We start from the raw sequence: 18,457 nt of genomic DNA, 5'->3' as shown, positions 1-18,457 counted from the left end.
TTTTATTTGGCTTTTTATTAATGGTTTAGTCTAGAATCATCACTTTTTTTTGTGAAAGGGATAATCTTCTTGAGTAATTTATTGATATTTTCTGCAGCCTGAACATCAATTTGGAGATAATCACTTCCACAAGTTGTTGATTTTCCCTTAACTTGAACAAGGTATTCTAGATGAACAAACACAAATGACATATCTCTAGACTTCAAATTTAGATCTTAATTATAATGGTTTTGTTACTATCAGTTACATAAAAGGACATCTTTTTTGTGTTGCTGTTTTGGTGTCATTGCTTGAAGATTTCATCAAAATTCAGATTTGTAGCATGTTTGTTGATAGTTGTCATATTTTTGGTTGGGAGTGTTTACTAATACATTGAGCATTTTACTCCATCATGTCATTTCTAGTGTGTAGCGACTTTGGTGCCCCTGGAATACCATGATGATGCCATCACCATGGTATTCCAGGGAGAAAACAAAGCTGGGAACTTTTAAGATTAAAGCGGATGGCATCACCAAGATAACAACGATATCTTCTGTCAACAAGTTTTGAACATGTACTACCTAAGTGATCAAAAACTTCACATGATGTAACAAAGTGCAAGAACAATAGATGAGGTGGTGATCCCAACATTCTCTTAGATGTCATAAAGTGCAAGAACAATATATTATAAAGTGCAAGAACAATATATCATTTGCATGCTTGTTAGAGGAATACTATATTATTCTTTTAGAATTTATTTTATTCTTTCCAGTAGTATTCTATATGAATGTATCTTATTTTTTCAAAAATATTATATTATTCAATGTTACTTATCCAATTGTATTTAATTTCTTTTTTTAAGAATGTCTTTTTTTATACAAGAATGTAACTATTATTCTTGAAGAATATCATATATGAACTTATAATTGACGACTCATTCTTCAAGAATGAGAATAATAAGAATGGAAATTGAATTGGATCCCTAGAACGTTGTAACGACGTAAAATTTTCAAACAATTTTTCTCATTATAAAAAAACAAATATGTCTCATTCCATCATTCTCCAAATCACATGTGTCTCAAATGTCAACAAACAAAACATAAATCCCAGAATCATAAAACAATCTCTCGCCAGTGTGTACAATCATGCCGGTGCCTTGCCGCGATCCTCGGAACTACCTGAAATACATAACACATAACACGGTAAGCATAAAGCTTAGTGAGTTCCCCAAAATACCACACACAGCACAACAACCACTCGAGGCTATACTCAACAAGACCCTCTGGTCAATGTGTCTCAGTGGGACCCTCCGACCCCACAACTCTGATGGACCCTCTGGTCCCTCAACTCAGCATCTCAATATAATACATGGTAAGCATATCACAAAACAAATAGCAGGATTTCTCAATACACAGCACATACACATAAGACCCGCTGGTCACACATAAGTTACCACTCAAGGTAAGTATAGTGAGAAGACTCACCTCATAAGATAGCTAGTAAAAATCTGATGCCCAAACTCCTCGATCTAGCCTCCGTCTATAACAAGGATAAAATTTCTAATTAATACACTCCTTACATTCCCATTCCTAGAAAATGGGTGGAAGATCATTCCACCCTTCCCTGACATCTCTTAATCAGTTTGACCAAACCCTACGGTTAACTGAAGTCAACTCCAGTCAACAGTCCAATATTGACCAGACTCGCCGAGTGCACTCGTGTGACTCGGCGAGTTCATGAGTATCCTCTGGATTCCCCTTAAGGCCTCACACGACTCGTCGAGTTAACTTCCAACTCGACGGATAATCACTGGTCACGAATCGCGGAACAAATCCGACCCGACTCGTCGAGTCATCTCATGGACTCGGCGAGTCGTGTCTATTGCATCCCTCATATGGCCTTCTGAAGTCAGATCCAGAACTCTAACTCATAGATCTGGCCCTCTAGTATCCAAAAGTTACGTAAAGGTCTGAACTTGGGGTTCATGCATGGTGTATATTGCTCTATATACCATTTTGGCCCTCTTAAAGCTTCATAGCTTCAAAATCCCAAGGTTATCCAGACATGGCTAGCTACTTTCTGGTTCTCTGGACCTCACAAGGTCCAGATCTGAAGAATAACTCGAGAAAGGGTTTGGATGCACCCAAAACCCCATTAAAATGGTGATACAAGCCCTAACTTAGCAACCAAAGGAAAATCTATCCAAACACAAAGAGGGTAAGAGCTTATACCCGATCCGAAGCTTGAAGTGAAGATGAAACTGATCCCCCAACTCTCCACTGAGATTCTTGCAACACCCTTGATCCTCTTCTCAAAGAATTGACCTCAAATTAGCCTCTTTCCTCTCTAGCTCACAAATGACTCTAGGGTTTCTCTCAAGGGACGAAGACACTGATGGGAAGGGCCAAGGAGGCCATAAGTGCCTTTAAATAGGCACAAGCCCGGGAAAATTAGGGTTTCTGCCTCCAGCTCTGACTCGTCGAGTCGGCTTTCCGACTCGTCGAGTCCATTCATTTTCCACGTCACCAAGTCGCGATCCTACTCGACAAGTTGAGGCGCCAACTCGTCGAGCCATTCCTCGTATCTCAAAATAAATACTTAATTTATCATACCTGGAAATCCGGATGTTACAATTCTCCCCCATTAGGATTAGACTTCGCCACCGAAGTCATGCTCCTCAAATAGCTCTGGATGCTGCTCTCGCATCTCGGACTCCGGCTCCCAAGTCATCTCGGACCCTTTCCGATGTTGCCACTGAACCTGAACCAGGGGCACTTCTTTATTTCTCAAAACCTTCACCTTTCGATCCATAATCGCGATTGGTCTCTCAATATAATTCAGGCTCGCATCAACCTGAATATCCTCCAACGGCACGACTGATGTCTCATCAGCTACACACTTTCTCAGCTGGGACACGTGGAAAATATCGTGGATTTGGCTCAACTCAGCAGGTAGCTCTAAACGATATGCTACCTTACCCACTCTAGCCGTCACCCTGAAAGGACCGATGTATCGGGGCCCCAGCTTGCCCCTCTTCCTGAACCGTATTACCCCTTTCCATGGGGATACCCTTAGGAGAACGAAATCTCCAACCTGAAACTCGAGCTCGGAACGTCGCTTGTCCGCATAACTCTTCTGGCGACTCTGAGCCGTCAGTAGTCTCTGTCTGACCTGCTGAATCTGCTCAGTCGTCTTGAGCACTATCTCAGTGCCACCCATCACTCGCTGCCCTACCTCTCCCCAATAGATGGGGGTCCGACACCTCCTCCCATAAAGAAGCTCAAAAGGAGGCATGCCGATACTGGAATGGTGGCTGTTGTTGTAAGAAAACTCAGCCAGGGGTAGGTATGTGTCCCAACTTCCACCGAAGTCCATAACACACGCTCGAAGCATGTCCTCGAGCGTCTGAATCGCCCGCTCACTCTGTCCGTCTGTCTGTGGGTGGTAGGCTGTGCTAAAATGCAATCGCATACCCAACTCCTCATGGAACTTCTTCCAGAATCTGGAAGTAAATCGCACATCCCGATCCGACACTATGGATATCGGTACCCCATGCCGAGCCACCACCTCTCTCACATATATCTCTGCCAGCTTCTCCGCAGAAGAGCTCTCACTAATAGCAAGAAAGTGAGCGCTCTTCGTCAACCGGTCCACAATCACCCAAATCGCGTCGACACCCCGCGCTGTCCTCGACAACTTGGTGATAAAATCCATAGAAATTTGTTCCCACTTCCACTGGAGAACCTCCAGTGGCTGCAACATGCCATGAGGACGTTGGTGCTCGGCCTTAACCCGACGACAGGTCAAGCACCTCTCGACTACCCACGCAACGTCTCTCTTCATGCAGGGCCACCAATAATCCCTCTTCAGGTCCAAGTACATCTTAGTGGCCTCGGGGTGGATAGAGAATCTCGATCTATGCGCCTCTTCCATCAGCGTACGCCGCGCTCCGCCTGTATAGGGCACCCAAATCCTTCCTCGGAAGGTCAATAGTCCTCTGCTGTCCGTCACAAACTCGGACGCCTACCCAATCACCCGCTCCCTCTTGTGGTTCTTAGGTCTCACGGCCTCCACATGGACCTCTCGAATGATATCTAAAACTGGATTCATCACTGTCATCCTCATACACACGTCTCAGATCGGAGCACTCTCTACTCTTCGGCTCAGGGCTTCGGCTACTACATTAGCCTTGCCCGGATGGTACAAGATCTCGCAGTCGTAATCTTTCACCACATCCAACCATCTCCTCTGTCTCATGTTAAGGTTGGGCTGACTCATAAGATACTTCAAACTCTTGTGGTCCTTGTATATGGTACACCGAACCCCGTACAGATAGTGACGCCAAATCTTGAGGGCAAACACTACTGCCCCAGCTCCAGATCGTGGGTGGGATATCTCGTCTCATGAGGCTTCAATTGCCTCGATGCATATGCTATTACATGCCCTCTCTGCATCAGTACCGTACCCATGCCCGTAATAGATGCATCACAATAAACCACAAAATCCTCCATTCCCTCCGGAAGGGCCAACACGGGAGCCTCACACAATCTCTGGAGAAGGGTCTCAAATGAGGTCTACTGCTCGGGACCCCAAGTAAACGCAACGCCCTTCCGGGTCAAACTGGTGAGAGGGACAACAATCTTGGAGAAATCTCTGATAAAACTCCGATAGTATCCGGCCAGTCCCAGAAAACTCCTGATCTCGGTGGGGGATCTCGGTGCTTCCCATCTCATAACTGCCTCGATCTTAGCCGGATCAACCAAAATACCATTCTGGTTAATGAGGTGTCCTAGGAACTAGACCTCTCGTAACCAGAAATCACACTTGGAGAATTTGGCATTAAGCCTCTCCGATCTCAATACTCCAAGGACCTCTCTCAAATGCTCCTTATGCTGCTCTCTAGACCTCGAATACACCAAAATATCGTCGATGAACACAATCACCGAACGATCCAACATGGGTCTACACACCCGGTTCATGAGGTCCATGAACGCTGCCGGTGCGTTGGTGAGCCCGAAAGGCATCACCACAAACTCATAGTGCCCATATCGTGTCCTGAAGGCCGTCTTCTGAACATCCTCCTCGCGGACTCTCATCTGATGATACCCGGACCTCAGGTTGATCTTGGAAAACCAAGACACCCCCTGTAACTGATCGAACAAATCATCGATCCTCGGAAGTGGGTAACGGTTGTTGACCGTCAACTTGTTCAACTCCCGATAGTCGATGCACATCCGGTGTGAACCATCCTTTTTCTTGACAAAAAGGATCAGGGCTCCCCACGGTGAGCTGCTCGGCCTGATAAACACCTTCCCCAGCAGCTCCTGTAGCTGCGAGGATAACTCCTGCATCTCCGGAGGCGCAAGGCGATAAGGTGCCTTGGCAATAGGCGCCGCTCCTGGCACCAAATCGATCCGAAACTCTACCTGCCTCTCGGGAGGTACTCCCGACAACTCCTCGGGAAAAACATCTGGAAACTTGCACATTATCGGGACCTCGGAGATAGAACTCGATCTCTCTGCAGTAACCCGCGTATCCATTACATATGCCAAAAATCCCATACATCCCTGCTGTAGACTCTGTCTCGCTCTGGCGGCCGAACAAAATGCCGACCCTAATCGGGTACCCTCGCCATATACTGAAAGCACTCCCCCACTAGGGTCTCAGATGGTCACCAGATGACGCTCACAGTCGATCTCAGCTCCAAATCGACTCAACCAGTCCATGCCCACGATGACACAGACATCCCCCATCGCGATCGGTACCAGATCTATTAGAAACTTAACTCCGAAGATCTCAAGCTCATATCCACAAATCACATCCGACGCAAACACCACATGCTCATCGGCTATGGAAACTCTCAGAGGTCGACTCAACGCCTCTCGTCGTATACTGATGTGACGACTAAATGCTAAAGATACAAAGGACCGACTTGCACCCGAGTCAAATAACACCAAAGCAGGCACAGAACTCACAAGAAAAGTACCTATATATAATCACAATATAAGCACATAATATCTCAAAAGAATATAATAAGAACACGTACCAACCACTACATCAGGTGCTGCGCGGACCTCCTCCGCTGTCAGCTGAAAGGCTCTCCCACGAACCCTCGGTGTCTCGACCTTCGCTGGCCGAATCTCAGTAGCACGCACAGAAGTAAGTGCAGATCCCTGGGTTGAACCCTGCACGAGCTGAGGGCACTCGGCCTTCCGGTGGCCGGTCTGGTTGCAATGAAAGCAAACCGAAAATCCCTTGGGTCAATCCTTCGCCACGTGCCCCTCCTTGCCGCATTTGTAGCAAATCCCCGAACGACAAGAACCCTCGTGACTCTTACCGCACTTGCCACAAGTGCGGCCCTTCTGGCCCCCAACTCTGGAATCAACGGGCTTGGCCCGCTTCGTCGCCGGCTGCGACTGAACTGGCCTCCGGTCCCTCCCCCGGGACTCCTCCTCCTCCTCCCTGGTCTGCAACTCGAGCTCAATCTCCATCCTCCTGGCATTGGCCTAAAGCTCGTCCAATGTCCTGTATGATGAGTTCGCCACGAACTCTTATATGTCCCTCCTCGGTATGTTCAGATATCGGCTCACACGTGCCTGCTCAGTGGACACGTGTTCAGGGCAGAACATCGCCCTCTCATGGAACATCCTCGAAATCCCAGTCACTGATTCTGTCTTCTGCTTGAGATACAGAAACTCCTGTGCCAAACGTTCCCTCTCCACCGGGGGAACATACTCGTCTCGAAACATCTGAACAAACCTCTCCCATGATATAGCTGCATGATCTGTGGGGGTAATACCGACTGTCACAAATTTCTACCAGTCCTTCGCTCCCAAGCAAAGCTGGTTCAGCGCGAACCGAACTCTCAAGTGGTCGGGGCATGAACACGTGTAAAAACACCCCTCAACATCGGAGATCCACCTCATCGCAACAATCGGGTCCTGAGTCCCATCAAACTCTGGTGGCTTCGTGTTACTGAACTCTCGGAATAGCAACGCGTCACCTCCCTAAGGCCTAGCAGCGGCAACGGCTGCAGTGGCCGCGACAGCAGCAGCCTCAGTGATAGCAGCGTATCACTCATCGAACGTCTGAATCAAGGTGGTCTTGATAGACTCAAACATCTCTGGAATCTCTGCTCGGATAGCTGCAGCCACCTCCTCGTGGATCATCCTCCGTATCTCCTCATCACTACTCCCACTGCCTCCAGGGTTGTGGCGTGTCCCCACCATGATGTCTCTGAAACACAACACAAACTCATCAGAGACTCGCTCGAGCATACTCACACTCGACCACCTGCCCCTACTTGACAAAAAGGATCGGGGCTCCCCACGGTGAGCTGCTCGGCCTGATAAACCCCTTCCCCAGCAGCTCCTGTAGCTGCAAGGATAACTCCTGCATCTCCGGAGGCGCAAGGCGATAAGGTGCCTTGGCAATAGGCGCCGCTCCTGGCACCAAATCGATCCGAAACTCTACCTGCCTCTCGGGAGGTACTCCCGGCAACTCCTCGGGAAAAACATCTGGAAACTCGCACACTATCGGGACCTCGGAGATAGAACTCGATCTCTCTGCAGTAACCTGCGTATCCATCACATACGCCAAAAATCGCATACATCCCTGGATTCCCCTTAAGGCCTCACATGACTCGTCGAGTTAACCTCCAACTCGACGGGTAATCACTGATCACGAATCGCGGAACAAACCCGACCCGACTCGTGGAGTCATCTCATGGACTCGGCGAGTCGTGTCTATTGCATCCCTCATATGGCCTTCTGAAGTCAGATCCGGAACTCTAACTCATATATCTGACCCTCTAGTATCCAAAAGTTACGTAAAGGTCTGAACTTGGGGTTCATGCATGGTGTATGTTGCTCTATATACCATTTTGGCCCTCTTAAAGCTTCATAGCTTCAAAATCCCAAGGTTATCCAGACATGGCTAGCTACTTTCTGGTTCTCTGGACCTCACAAGGTCCAGATCTAAAGAATAACTCGAGAAAGGGTTTGGATGCACCCAAAACCCCATTAAAATGGTGATACAAGCCCTAACTTAGCAACCAAAGGAAAATCTATCCAAACACAAGGAAGGTAAGAGCTTATACCCGATCTGAAGCTTGAAGTGAAGATGAAACTGATCCCCCAACTCTCCTCTGAGATTCTTGCAACACCCTTGATCCTCTTCTCAAAGAAATGACCTCAAATTAGCCTCTTTCCTCTCTAGCTCACAAATGACTCTAGGGTTTCTCTCAAGGGACGAAGACACTGATGGGAAGGGCCAAGGAGGCCATAAGTGCCTTTAAATAGGCCCAAGCCCGGGAAAATTAGGGTTTCTGCCTCCAGCGCTGACTCGTCGAGTCTATTTATTTTCCACGTCACCAAGTCGCGATCCTACTCGACGAGTTGAGGCGCCAACTCGTCGAGCCACTCCTCGTATCTCAAAATCAATACTCAATTTATCATACCTTGAAATCCGGATGTTACAAACGTTCAAAGCAATCTCCATTAAAACCGTATTCTTAAAGAATGAGAATGATAAGAAACAATGGCCAATAAAAATTCATTCTTTAAGAATGAGAAAGATAAAAATAGAAACAATCTCCAATAAAAACCTATTCTTCAAGAACTAAAATGATAAGAAACGATCACCAATAAAAATTCATTCTTCAAGAATGAAAAACATAAACATAGATTGAATTATGTAACGTTTAAAAATGTTAACTAGTATTTGTATTTTTATATTTTGAGTTTTCATAATTAATATGACTTACTTGTCTAAAATGTAGTTCTATAGTAAATGCTAGTCTATGATATTAACATGCACTCTAAGATCACATCCTTTAATTTTTTTCGGTCAAAATTTGGTTATACATTTACACAATATTTATGATTCACATTTGATCCTAACCTTTTATATATATATATATATATATATATATATATATATATATATATATATATATATATATATAAAAGAAATTTGAATAATTTAAAATAGAAATTTTAGATTTTTATAATTTTGAGCATCATAAAAGAAGCACACATTAGAACCAACGGAAATGAATGGAAGTGGATTCATGTTTCATTTATCCATTGTTTTGCATTTATGAAATTTCGGGTAGCTTGCAACTCCTCTCTTTCACAGTAATTTCGGTCAAATTGATTCAAAGATTTTTCATACCCATCTCTCTTTCTCTATCGTGTTTATGCATTATATTCACTGTTAATATAAAAATTAGGGATTAATTTGAATCCATATGCATGCATGCATCTGGAATTTCGTAAGAGATTGTTAAAGAAAAATGCCGCCACACAATGTCTCGCAAGATACCATCGTTTGTTATGCTCCATTGATGATCACGTCCCACGGGATTTGGCAAGGAGATAATCCTCTCGATTATTCGCTTCCTCTTTTTGTTTTACAACTATCGCTCGTTGTTGTTACCACTCGTATTCTCGTTTTCCTCTTAAAACCCTTTCGCCAGCCTCGTGTCATCTCTGAGATCCTTGTAAGTGTTTCTCTATTTGTTTTATTCCTCGAAATCCCGATCTTTAAGAAGAAATGATAATCTAAATTCAAAATATCAAGAATGGATAGAGAAATTGTGAACCAATTCCATTAAATACTTATCAGAATTTGAAGCAATCTCAAAATAGATATACATTTTATGCTCTTAAAAGAATAATATTTTTTATGTAAACGAATTTTCATGTGTAATCACACAATTATCATACATTTTGTCACTTCTTTTTCTAGTAATACCGTTTTCTTCATCGTATACCGTTTGAATACACCCATTCAGAGAGATGCTTGACTTGATACTACTTAAAGCAAATGTTTATTTTCTTCTAAATGTATATGGCAAAATGAAGTAACAAGAGAATAAAATACTTGACGATGTACTAATTTTGTGGATGGATTTGGTTATGTTTATGATGATTTTGCTCATGGAACGTGCAGGGTGGAGTGATATTAGGTCCATCAGTGATGGGACGTTTTTCAATCTTTGCCAATGCAATATTTCCATTAAGAAGCGTTATGATTCTTGAAACAATGGCAAACATCGGCCTTCTTTATTTCCTCTTTCTAGTCGGAGTAGAAATGGATATTGCAGTAATCCGACGCACTGGCCGGAAAGCCATCTTAATTGCAATCGCCGGCATGATTCTCCCATTCCTTATTGGAATCTCATTCTCCTTCCTCTTACATCGAGGAACACAATTCGTCAAACAAGGCACTTTCATCTTGTTCCTGGGAGTAGCCCTCTCTGTCACAGCATTTCCGGTGCTTGCAAGAATTTTGGCGGAGCTCAAGTTAATTAACACAGAACTTGGTCGGATCGCCATGTCATCAGCCCTCATAAACGATATGTGTGCATGGATTCTACTAGCAGTGGCTATCGCTTTAGCCGAAAATGAGCGTGTAAATTTAACTACCGTTTGGGTGATTTTATCGAGTGCAGGGTTTATCTTGGTTTGTATTTTTGTGGTTCGTCCATTGATTTTTTGGGTGATACAAAAGACCCCAGAAGGTGAAAGTGTTAGTGAGTTCTACATTTGTTTAATCTTGACCGGAGTTATGATCTCAGGCTTCATAACAGATGCAATTGGTACCCACTCGGTGTTCGGAGCCTTCATTTTTGGGTTGGTGATACCGAATGGACCTTTAGGGGTTACACTCATTGAAAGATTGGAGGATTTCGTATCAGGGCTTTTGTTGCCTCTTTTTTTCGCCCTCAGTGGGCTTAAAACTTCTATTGGTGCGATTAATGGCGCTGACACATGGGGTATTTTGGCGCTTGTCATAATACTTGCCTGTGCCGGAAAAGTCGCCGGAACTTTGCTCGTTGCTCTTCTTTATCAGATGCCATTTTACGATGGAGTTACACTCGGATTGCTCATGAATACCAAAGGCCTTGTTGAGATGATTGTCCTTAATGTTGGCAAAGATCAAAAGGCAATTTCCATCTCTTTCTTATCGTCCTTTTTTTAATCTCAAGTTTCAATTTACTTTTTCTTGTTGTTTACTAAATCATGAAGCCATGAATATGTAGGTTCTGGATGACAAATCTTTTGCAATTATGGTGGTCGTCGCACTGGTGATGACGGCGGTAATCACTCCGGTGGTGACGATAATCTACAAACCCACAAGAAGATTTGCGCCCTATAAACGTAGAACCATACTAAAAACCAAACCGGATAGTGATTTTCGAACACTAGTTTGCATCCACACACCAAGAAATGTTCCCACCATCATCAATCTTCTTGAAGCTTCCAACCCAAACCAAAAATCTCCACTCTCTGTCCACGTCCTCCACCTTGTAGAACTCACGGGTCGTGCCTCCGCCATGCTCATAGTCCACAACAGTCGGAAGTCTGGCAGACCAGCAGCCAATAGAACACAAGCCCAGTCTGATCACATCATCAATGCCTTCGAGAACTTCGAGCAACACGCTGGATACGTATCTGTTCAACCATTAACGGCAATCTCACCATATTCCACTATGCACGAAGACATATGTAGTGTTGCAGAGGACAAGCATGTAGCATTTATTATCCTACCTTTTCATAAGCAACAAACGGTGGATGGCGGAATGGAAGTAACTAATCCTGCTTACCGTATAATTAATCAAAATGTTTTAGCAAACTCGCCGTGCTCAGTCGGCATTTTAGTAGATCGAGGGTTCGGCGGCGCAACTAGGATAGCTGGAAATCAGATTTCACATAGCCTTGCGGCGGTATTCATTGGTGGACCAGACGACCGAGAAGCTTTAGCATTTGCTTGGCGTATGTCGAGCCATCCAGGGAGCACTCTCACCGTGATGCGTTTTGTCGCCGGAACTGACATAGAACAACCGAGTACTTCCGGCCGGGTGGAAAACGACCCAAGGATTCTGACGGTGGTAACAGATAGTGATAGAGAAAAACAAGAAGACGATGAGTTTATACACCAGTTTAGGACATTGATTGAAAATGAAGAATCAATTGTTTATACTGAAACGGTAGCGAACAACGGTGAGGAAACAGTGGGGGCGATACGATCAGTTGGTGACGTTCATGATTTGTTTATTGTCGGGAGAGGTCAAGGGACGTCTTCCCCGTTGACCGCCGGACTAACCGATTGGAGTGAATGTCCAGAGTTAGGAGCAATAGGTGACTTATTAGCATCGTCAGATTTTGCAGCAACGGCGTCAGTATTAGTGATTCAACAGTATGTGAGTACCGGTCTTGAGGATTTCAACCTATCGCCGGATAGTCCAGGACACCACCATGAAGCCTTTATGAACTGTACACCAAACACGAACCAACGGCCGTCGCCATCCCCGAGGGCGACGTATATGCAGAATTCACAATAGCTTCAACTTTTTTCTGTTGTAAATGAAGTAGAGTACTAATTTATAGGATTTGCGACTGTAAAAATCATTAACATTACATAATAGTAGGAAATATATTTATTTTTTAATCACATGTTATATGGTTCTTTACATCATATCGATCATAATCATATCAACTATCTTCCAAATTAAATAAAGCACACCATAGACGTAACAAAATAAATATTCATATTTTATGTGATCATTATTTCTTTAATATTTGATATTTATGTTATTTTGATTGTTTAGAAGAATGCTTTTTGATTACATTATTTTCTATAAATTATATATTATTTTTGTATATTTATTATGACAAATTGCATAAAAAACACAAAGTTTACACAAATTTCGATTTTGACATTTTGTTTTTTATAATAAAGTCTTTAAGTAACAAAGAGCTTATAGCCCAACGATATCATCTATTGAAGAAAAAATGTTCCTCAGCCATATGTTAAGGGTTCAAGTCTCATTGGAGACATAATGAATAGTTTAGAAGTAAAATAGGGAGTATGTGTGTGTTTGTCATTCTAAAAAAAGTCATTAAGTTTACAATTTTATAGTAAATTTAACCAATTGACCAGTTTGTTTCATGTGTTTCATGTTTCTCACTTGTTTGACTAAACAAAAACTGATGTGGCTTCTACATATGATCTTAGTTGGCAAACATTTGGGTTAAATACTTAAATTTAACCCTTACGTAGTCTTCTGTTGTATTAAGTACTAATACCAAATTAGTTTTAAAGAGAAGTACTTATTAAGACTTAAACTCTATACTACACAATGTAAGAGAGAAGAAGGGAGAAGCATAAATGCTCTCAACTTTTGATGAGTGAAAGATTAAACAAAATAACTAGCAATTCTTCTCTTTATATACTAGCACATATGTACTTTAAGACCATACTTCCATTAAGTTAAAGCATCGCTCTTGAAAGAAGCATAGAAGTGTAAGGCTATGCTTCACAAGAAACCCCTTACTCTCTCCACTAGCTCACGACATGAAGAAGGAAAGAGAAATATATTTTTGTCTTTTACTCCATCTTATTTTATAACATGTGTTTTTTATTTGTAACATTATATAAATGAACTATAACTAGTCCAAAATAATGTACACATCATATAAATCATACCTTATGAGTTATTAGTTGTTTTCTCTCTTGGAAAATATTACTTTCATAAAATAATAATTTTCCAATTAAATACAAGAGTTGATAGTATTTATTAATAATCAAATTATAATAAATAATCAATAAGTGTCTGCTTGTTATAAGGTGTGACCCTATAAGATCATATGTTATTAGCAAATATCATTCTATAATGATTTTTAAATATATAGGTCTTTCAATAGTGTTCTATAATTTTTACTCATTTAGGTGCACAGAGTAGTTAGTTTTTTTGTTTTGTTTTTGGGTTGGAGAAACCGAGGTACCTCCAAGATGGTTGCCCCAGCCATATGTGGTACCACTAAATGAATTAATTCAACGGGTTGCTCCACCCGCTTTCATCCCTCTCTCTCTCTCTCTCTCTCTCTCTCTCTCTCTCTCTCTCTCTCTCTCTCTCGTACCATGGGCTTAAGAACTTGTATCCTATGTTTTTTTTGTATGTTTTTAATCGAGTGAGTTGGAAAATATGTTATTTTCATATGTTGTGGGTTAGAAAAGATTAAAGAAATAGAAGAGAAAAAAAATGATGTGACAGTGGATTGAGTAAGTTAGGAGACTTCTACTCCCTTCACCCTTACTACGCTTTTATACGAAGCAATCTAGTATGTTTGTGATTTGACATATGGTATTTGCTTTAGTAGAAAACATAATATCATAGTATAAAACAAACTTAAATAACATACATATCTCTCAAATGATTGTATTAAGACAAAAAAATGTATAGTAAATGAATTCTAGCGATGAGTACTAATGTACTATATCAATAGGAGAGGTATCAATATAACCAATAAGAGGAATGATTAAACTTTTTGAGGTAATTATTTGGATTTTATATATAAAATTTTGACTCTTCATTAGTTGGAATTTTAAATTAACTACCAAGATAATGTAATGGTGATTATTTAGTATAAAATACTTTAAAATGGAGTTGGCCCAATATGTTTCAACTTTGGAATGAATTGCAGTTCATAAAAAAAGTTAGAGTTTTAAATTCACCGAAAATTCATCCAACATAAATACCTTTTAAGCCCTAGTTTGTATGTTGCTTGATTTTATAAGAGGTCTCATTCAAACCATAATGTTTTGTGCCCTAACTTTTTACCTCTAATTAGTTTAGTTTTTTTTGTTACTTTTTTTTATAGACGTGGGTTTATATTTTTATTTTTTGGGTTCAAATTTGTTTGATAATCCATACAAAGTGTAAAACTGGATTGATTTTGTATGATGATTGGTATAGAGTATAAAACTGGTCATGTTTAAATAGAAAGTTTAACTAATGATTTACCCAGAGTCAAACAGTTTATCCCATCCAAAAATAAACAATATTATACATACAACACTATATTCATCGGTAGCCATTGTATCAATGACTAATGGAAAAAACAACCCCTTATCTTCACATAAAACATCCTTAAGAAACTATATCACAAGTTAACATGCAAAAGAAAGAAGGCTTTTGTAGAATTAACACAATAAAAGAATAACAAAATGAAGCTACTTAGGCATAGAAATTCGACTAATCTCCACCTAAAACAACCGAAATCAACAAACGCCAAAACCCTAGGACTAAAACATTTACACAAGAAAACACATCAACATTCAAACGTGATGCAAAACACCCTTCAAAACATTCAAACGTGATGCAAAACACCCTTCAAAACATCCAACCCTTCAACCGATATTGTCCTCCGATTCCGCGATCTCGGTATTTCAATCTTCGGTGGAGGTTCTGATGAGAAACAGATAATGACAACCGTCAGGTTGTCGCAACTGTTTCTCTTCAGAGCCTCACTAACAAGTTCTCTAGAACATTTCCCAGGATCATTATGAACCATAAGTTCTTTCCTTACAATTGTCACCGCATATTGGCTACTCATCACATCCCATAATCCATCGCACCCAATTATCACAAACTCATCTTCTTCAGTTAGGGTTACCTCTTTCAACTCCGGTTCAGAACTTAATGGACAATCTGAACCTTTTGGTCCTTTCATGTGCCAATCTCCAAGTGCACGTGCCACTGATAGTTGACCATTAAGGTACCCATCGTATATCACACCTCCAAGTTTCTCTATCCTCATTTTCTCAGATGTACAGCTTGGTTTATGGTCAACTGAAAGCTCAATTGCTCTTCCTCGTTTTCCAAGAACAGCTCGACAATCACCAGCATTCGCAATTATCATATTTCTGTCAATATCGCATCATATATAAATGGGTACAACAGTATTATTTTATGTGAATGAATGTGAATATTTGGATCTTGAAAGTTTTTCTTACCTTCCTAATATAAGAACAGTCAACGCAGTGGTTCCAGATGAGTTATCCAGAGAACTATGATCTGCTAATTCGTGATCGATTTTTGCAAAAGCATTCTTGACAGCTTTCTGTACCCCATTTGGGAAATTAGAGTCCTTGATTATGAACTCAAGAATGTTTCGTTTTGTGAATGATGCAGCATCAACGCCGCCATGTCCATCAAACACCTGAAATAGATTGATCAAAAGCGTTCTTGAACATTAATGTTCTCCAAGAATCAAGAAGCTATATAGATCAAGAAGTTAAAGAAGGTTTCATTAATTATTACCCCATAAAATGCTCCAGTTAAAGTGTGATCCGGTTTTGCATGTAAATGTTGTTGAAGATCATCAACACAGATAAACTCATCCTCCATATATGGTTTTGGACCAATCTCAGAACAGCTTCCTGAGCGAAACACAGGTAAAAACATACAACTTACATTCTGTGGTGACAGCGGCCCTTTTGGTGATTTCTATGAAAAGAGGAAACAAAAAATAATCAGAAAGTCTGAAAGATTGATCAAGATAGAAAAAAGGTGATGATTGATGAACGATGAACGTTTATTTACTCACCAGATTAGAGGTGTCAACCAATAAAGCCTCGCTGAGACTATGTCGAACAGGTGGACCATTTCTTGGAGGCTTAGCAAACTTTGTTTCGCTCAAATGATCAAAATCCTCGGGATCTTCATCTTCTATCATAGCAGGCATACATTCTCTTGAATGTCGATTATCCAATGAGGTACAATGAGGCCACACATCAGTCCCAGGACCCATTTCTCCCTTTCACTCAATCCATGATCGATCGTATGCATACAATAAATCTTCTTCTCTTATTCAATCTGGACAGTTGTTCATCAACAACCCATTTCGGTCTCTAAAGCATATCAATTTTCTTTCTTTTTTAACCTCGAAGTAACTAACCCTTGATCATAAAGATAACACTAGCCCAAGAATCGAATTCATTAGATAATCCTAGACCGTAGCCTTCCATTTCCTGGAATTCGTAAAGCGTCAAGCACAGCCACATGCCAAAGATCATTAAATTCTTGACCAATATCAATCTTTCTATTTGAAGATCAAAGCAAAACAGATTTGTCAATCGAAATTATGAAAAACCCGACAACGGGAAGATGCAATGTTACGGAATTCAAGAAGAAAATGGGGAAATAAAGTGGAGAGAGGTGAATCAATTACGGAAACAAAGTAGTAGAAAACGAAGGATCTTTAAGAGCGCTTTTGCGTTTATGTGCGTAAAGTACCAAGATTGCATCCCTTTTCATTCATGGAAGGTCGGATTTATAGGAAAGGGCAAGGGAAATCTGACGCGTGGATTGAAAGTAATTATGTAACCACTAACCAACCAACACGGAGAACTTTTTTTGCCCTCAAAATAGGCCCCATTGCCAAAATTGGGGAAATGTATTCGAGGCAGACGAGAGCTCCAGTCTTTCGTAAATTGGCAACGTTTAAAGGCAAGGGGAAAACGTAAATGAGGTGTTGATCTTGTTTTTAGTCTAGCAGTGTGTTTATTTCTCTTTTGCATGGATCACTAAAGAAGTTGTATATTTGGTATTTTTTTTCTCCAACAACATCAAAGAATCATATAATTATTTAAGTATGTTTGTTAAACATGTTATGATTGATTTTTTTGATCTAGTTTATTTCTAACCGAATATAAAGTTCTTAGGGATTAAAAAAAAAATTAGAAACTATCTTCTTGTTTTTGCTTCCATTGATATGATCATAACAGAAAATAACATATATAGCCCACGAACTTTCTAGGGTTGACCATTTTAGTCACTTAATTTTTTTCGTAATTTTATGAGGGAACTAAGTTGTGGGCAATCTGTCCTTTTAGTCCATTTACTCGTTTTAGCCGGTTTGGATGACAAACAACAACTGTGCACTACCATATTCCTCTCTTTCTCTCTTATGTAGTCAACAAAAAACAATCAACATTTTCTTCCTTTTCTCTGGTTCGAAAAGAGATCTAACACACACCACAAAACTGCAAAATTGGTCCCTGTGGTATTCAAAAAACTTTAGATAGGGTCCAAAAAGTTTCCAACTTGCATGGATGGTCCAAAATCAAGGTTTTCATTTGGTTTTGGTCCTTGGAGAACTTGAAAAGACTGTTTTGCCCATTTTATTTCTTTTTTGTATTTTTTTTATGTTTTCTTTAATAATTTATTAATTAAAAATTAAAAATAAAAGAATTGGGCCCACCCCCACCCCGCCGATACTCTCTCTCTCTCTCTCTCTCTCTCTCTCTCTCTCTCTCTCTCTAGATCTTGTATGAATAGATGAATGAAAGGGCCGTTGATTTCTGAATATAATCAATGTTTTGGTGTAAGTGCTAAGATCTGCATCTCGTTCCGATCATGAAAAAAAGAACAAAATTTGTCAAACACGCAGATTAAAAAAGACGATATTCATAAGAAAGTTTATAACTTTGTTCAGTCTTTCTGAAATTGATGGAACATAATCGAAAATCTTGCTTCAACTGGAAGTTCTCATATAATCATCAATTAACATGCATACTTTGGTATAATTGATTCAAGAAACAATCTTTCAAGATACCCTTAAAAGAGAACACAACTAACAAAATCAAGAACAATTTTTTTACATCAAAACGTGCTCACCCTTGCGTA

General features: G+C 40.8%; 2 protein-coding genes across 2 annotated transcripts; one reads left to right on the top strand and one right to left on the bottom strand.

Moving 5' to 3' along the window:
• The first annotated feature begins 9,274 nt into the window (after positions 1 to 9,274).
• CHX15 (cation/hydrogen exchanger 15) lies at positions 9,275 to 12,328 on the top strand. The gene is made up of 3 exons (XM_079077103.1): positions 9,275 to 9,481; positions 9,934 to 10,929; positions 11,027 to 12,328. The coding sequence occupies exons 1-3, from the start codon at positions 9,275 to 9,277 to the stop codon at positions 12,326 to 12,328; spliced, it is 2,505 nt and encodes an 834-aa protein (XP_078933229.1).
• A 2,622-nt stretch (positions 12,329 to 14,950) lies between these two features.
• LOC145156743 (putative protein phosphatase 2C 47) lies at positions 14,951 to 17,045 on the bottom strand. The gene is made up of 4 exons (XM_079076003.1): positions 16,377 to 17,045; positions 16,091 to 16,276; positions 15,784 to 15,989; positions 14,951 to 15,693 (listed from the first exon to the last, which is right to left on the bottom strand). Exons 1-4 carry the CDS (start codon positions 16,578 to 16,580, stop codon positions 15,138 to 15,140), a joined length of 1,152 nt encoding a protein of 383 aa, XP_078932129.1. The 5' UTR covers positions 16,581 to 17,045; the 3' UTR covers positions 14,951 to 15,137.
• Between the last annotated feature and the right edge of the window lie 1,412 nt (positions 17,046 to 18,457).

This window comes from Lactuca virosa, chromosome 2 (assembly GCF_052849685.1).
Source record: "Lactuca virosa cultivar CGN04683 chromosome 2, Lactuca_virosa_CGN04683_v6, whole genome shotgun sequence".
Lineage (NCBI taxonomy): Eukaryota > Viridiplantae > Streptophyta > Magnoliopsida > Asterales > Asteraceae > Lactuca > Lactuca virosa.
This window is presented reverse-complemented; position numbering and strand designations above follow the sequence as displayed.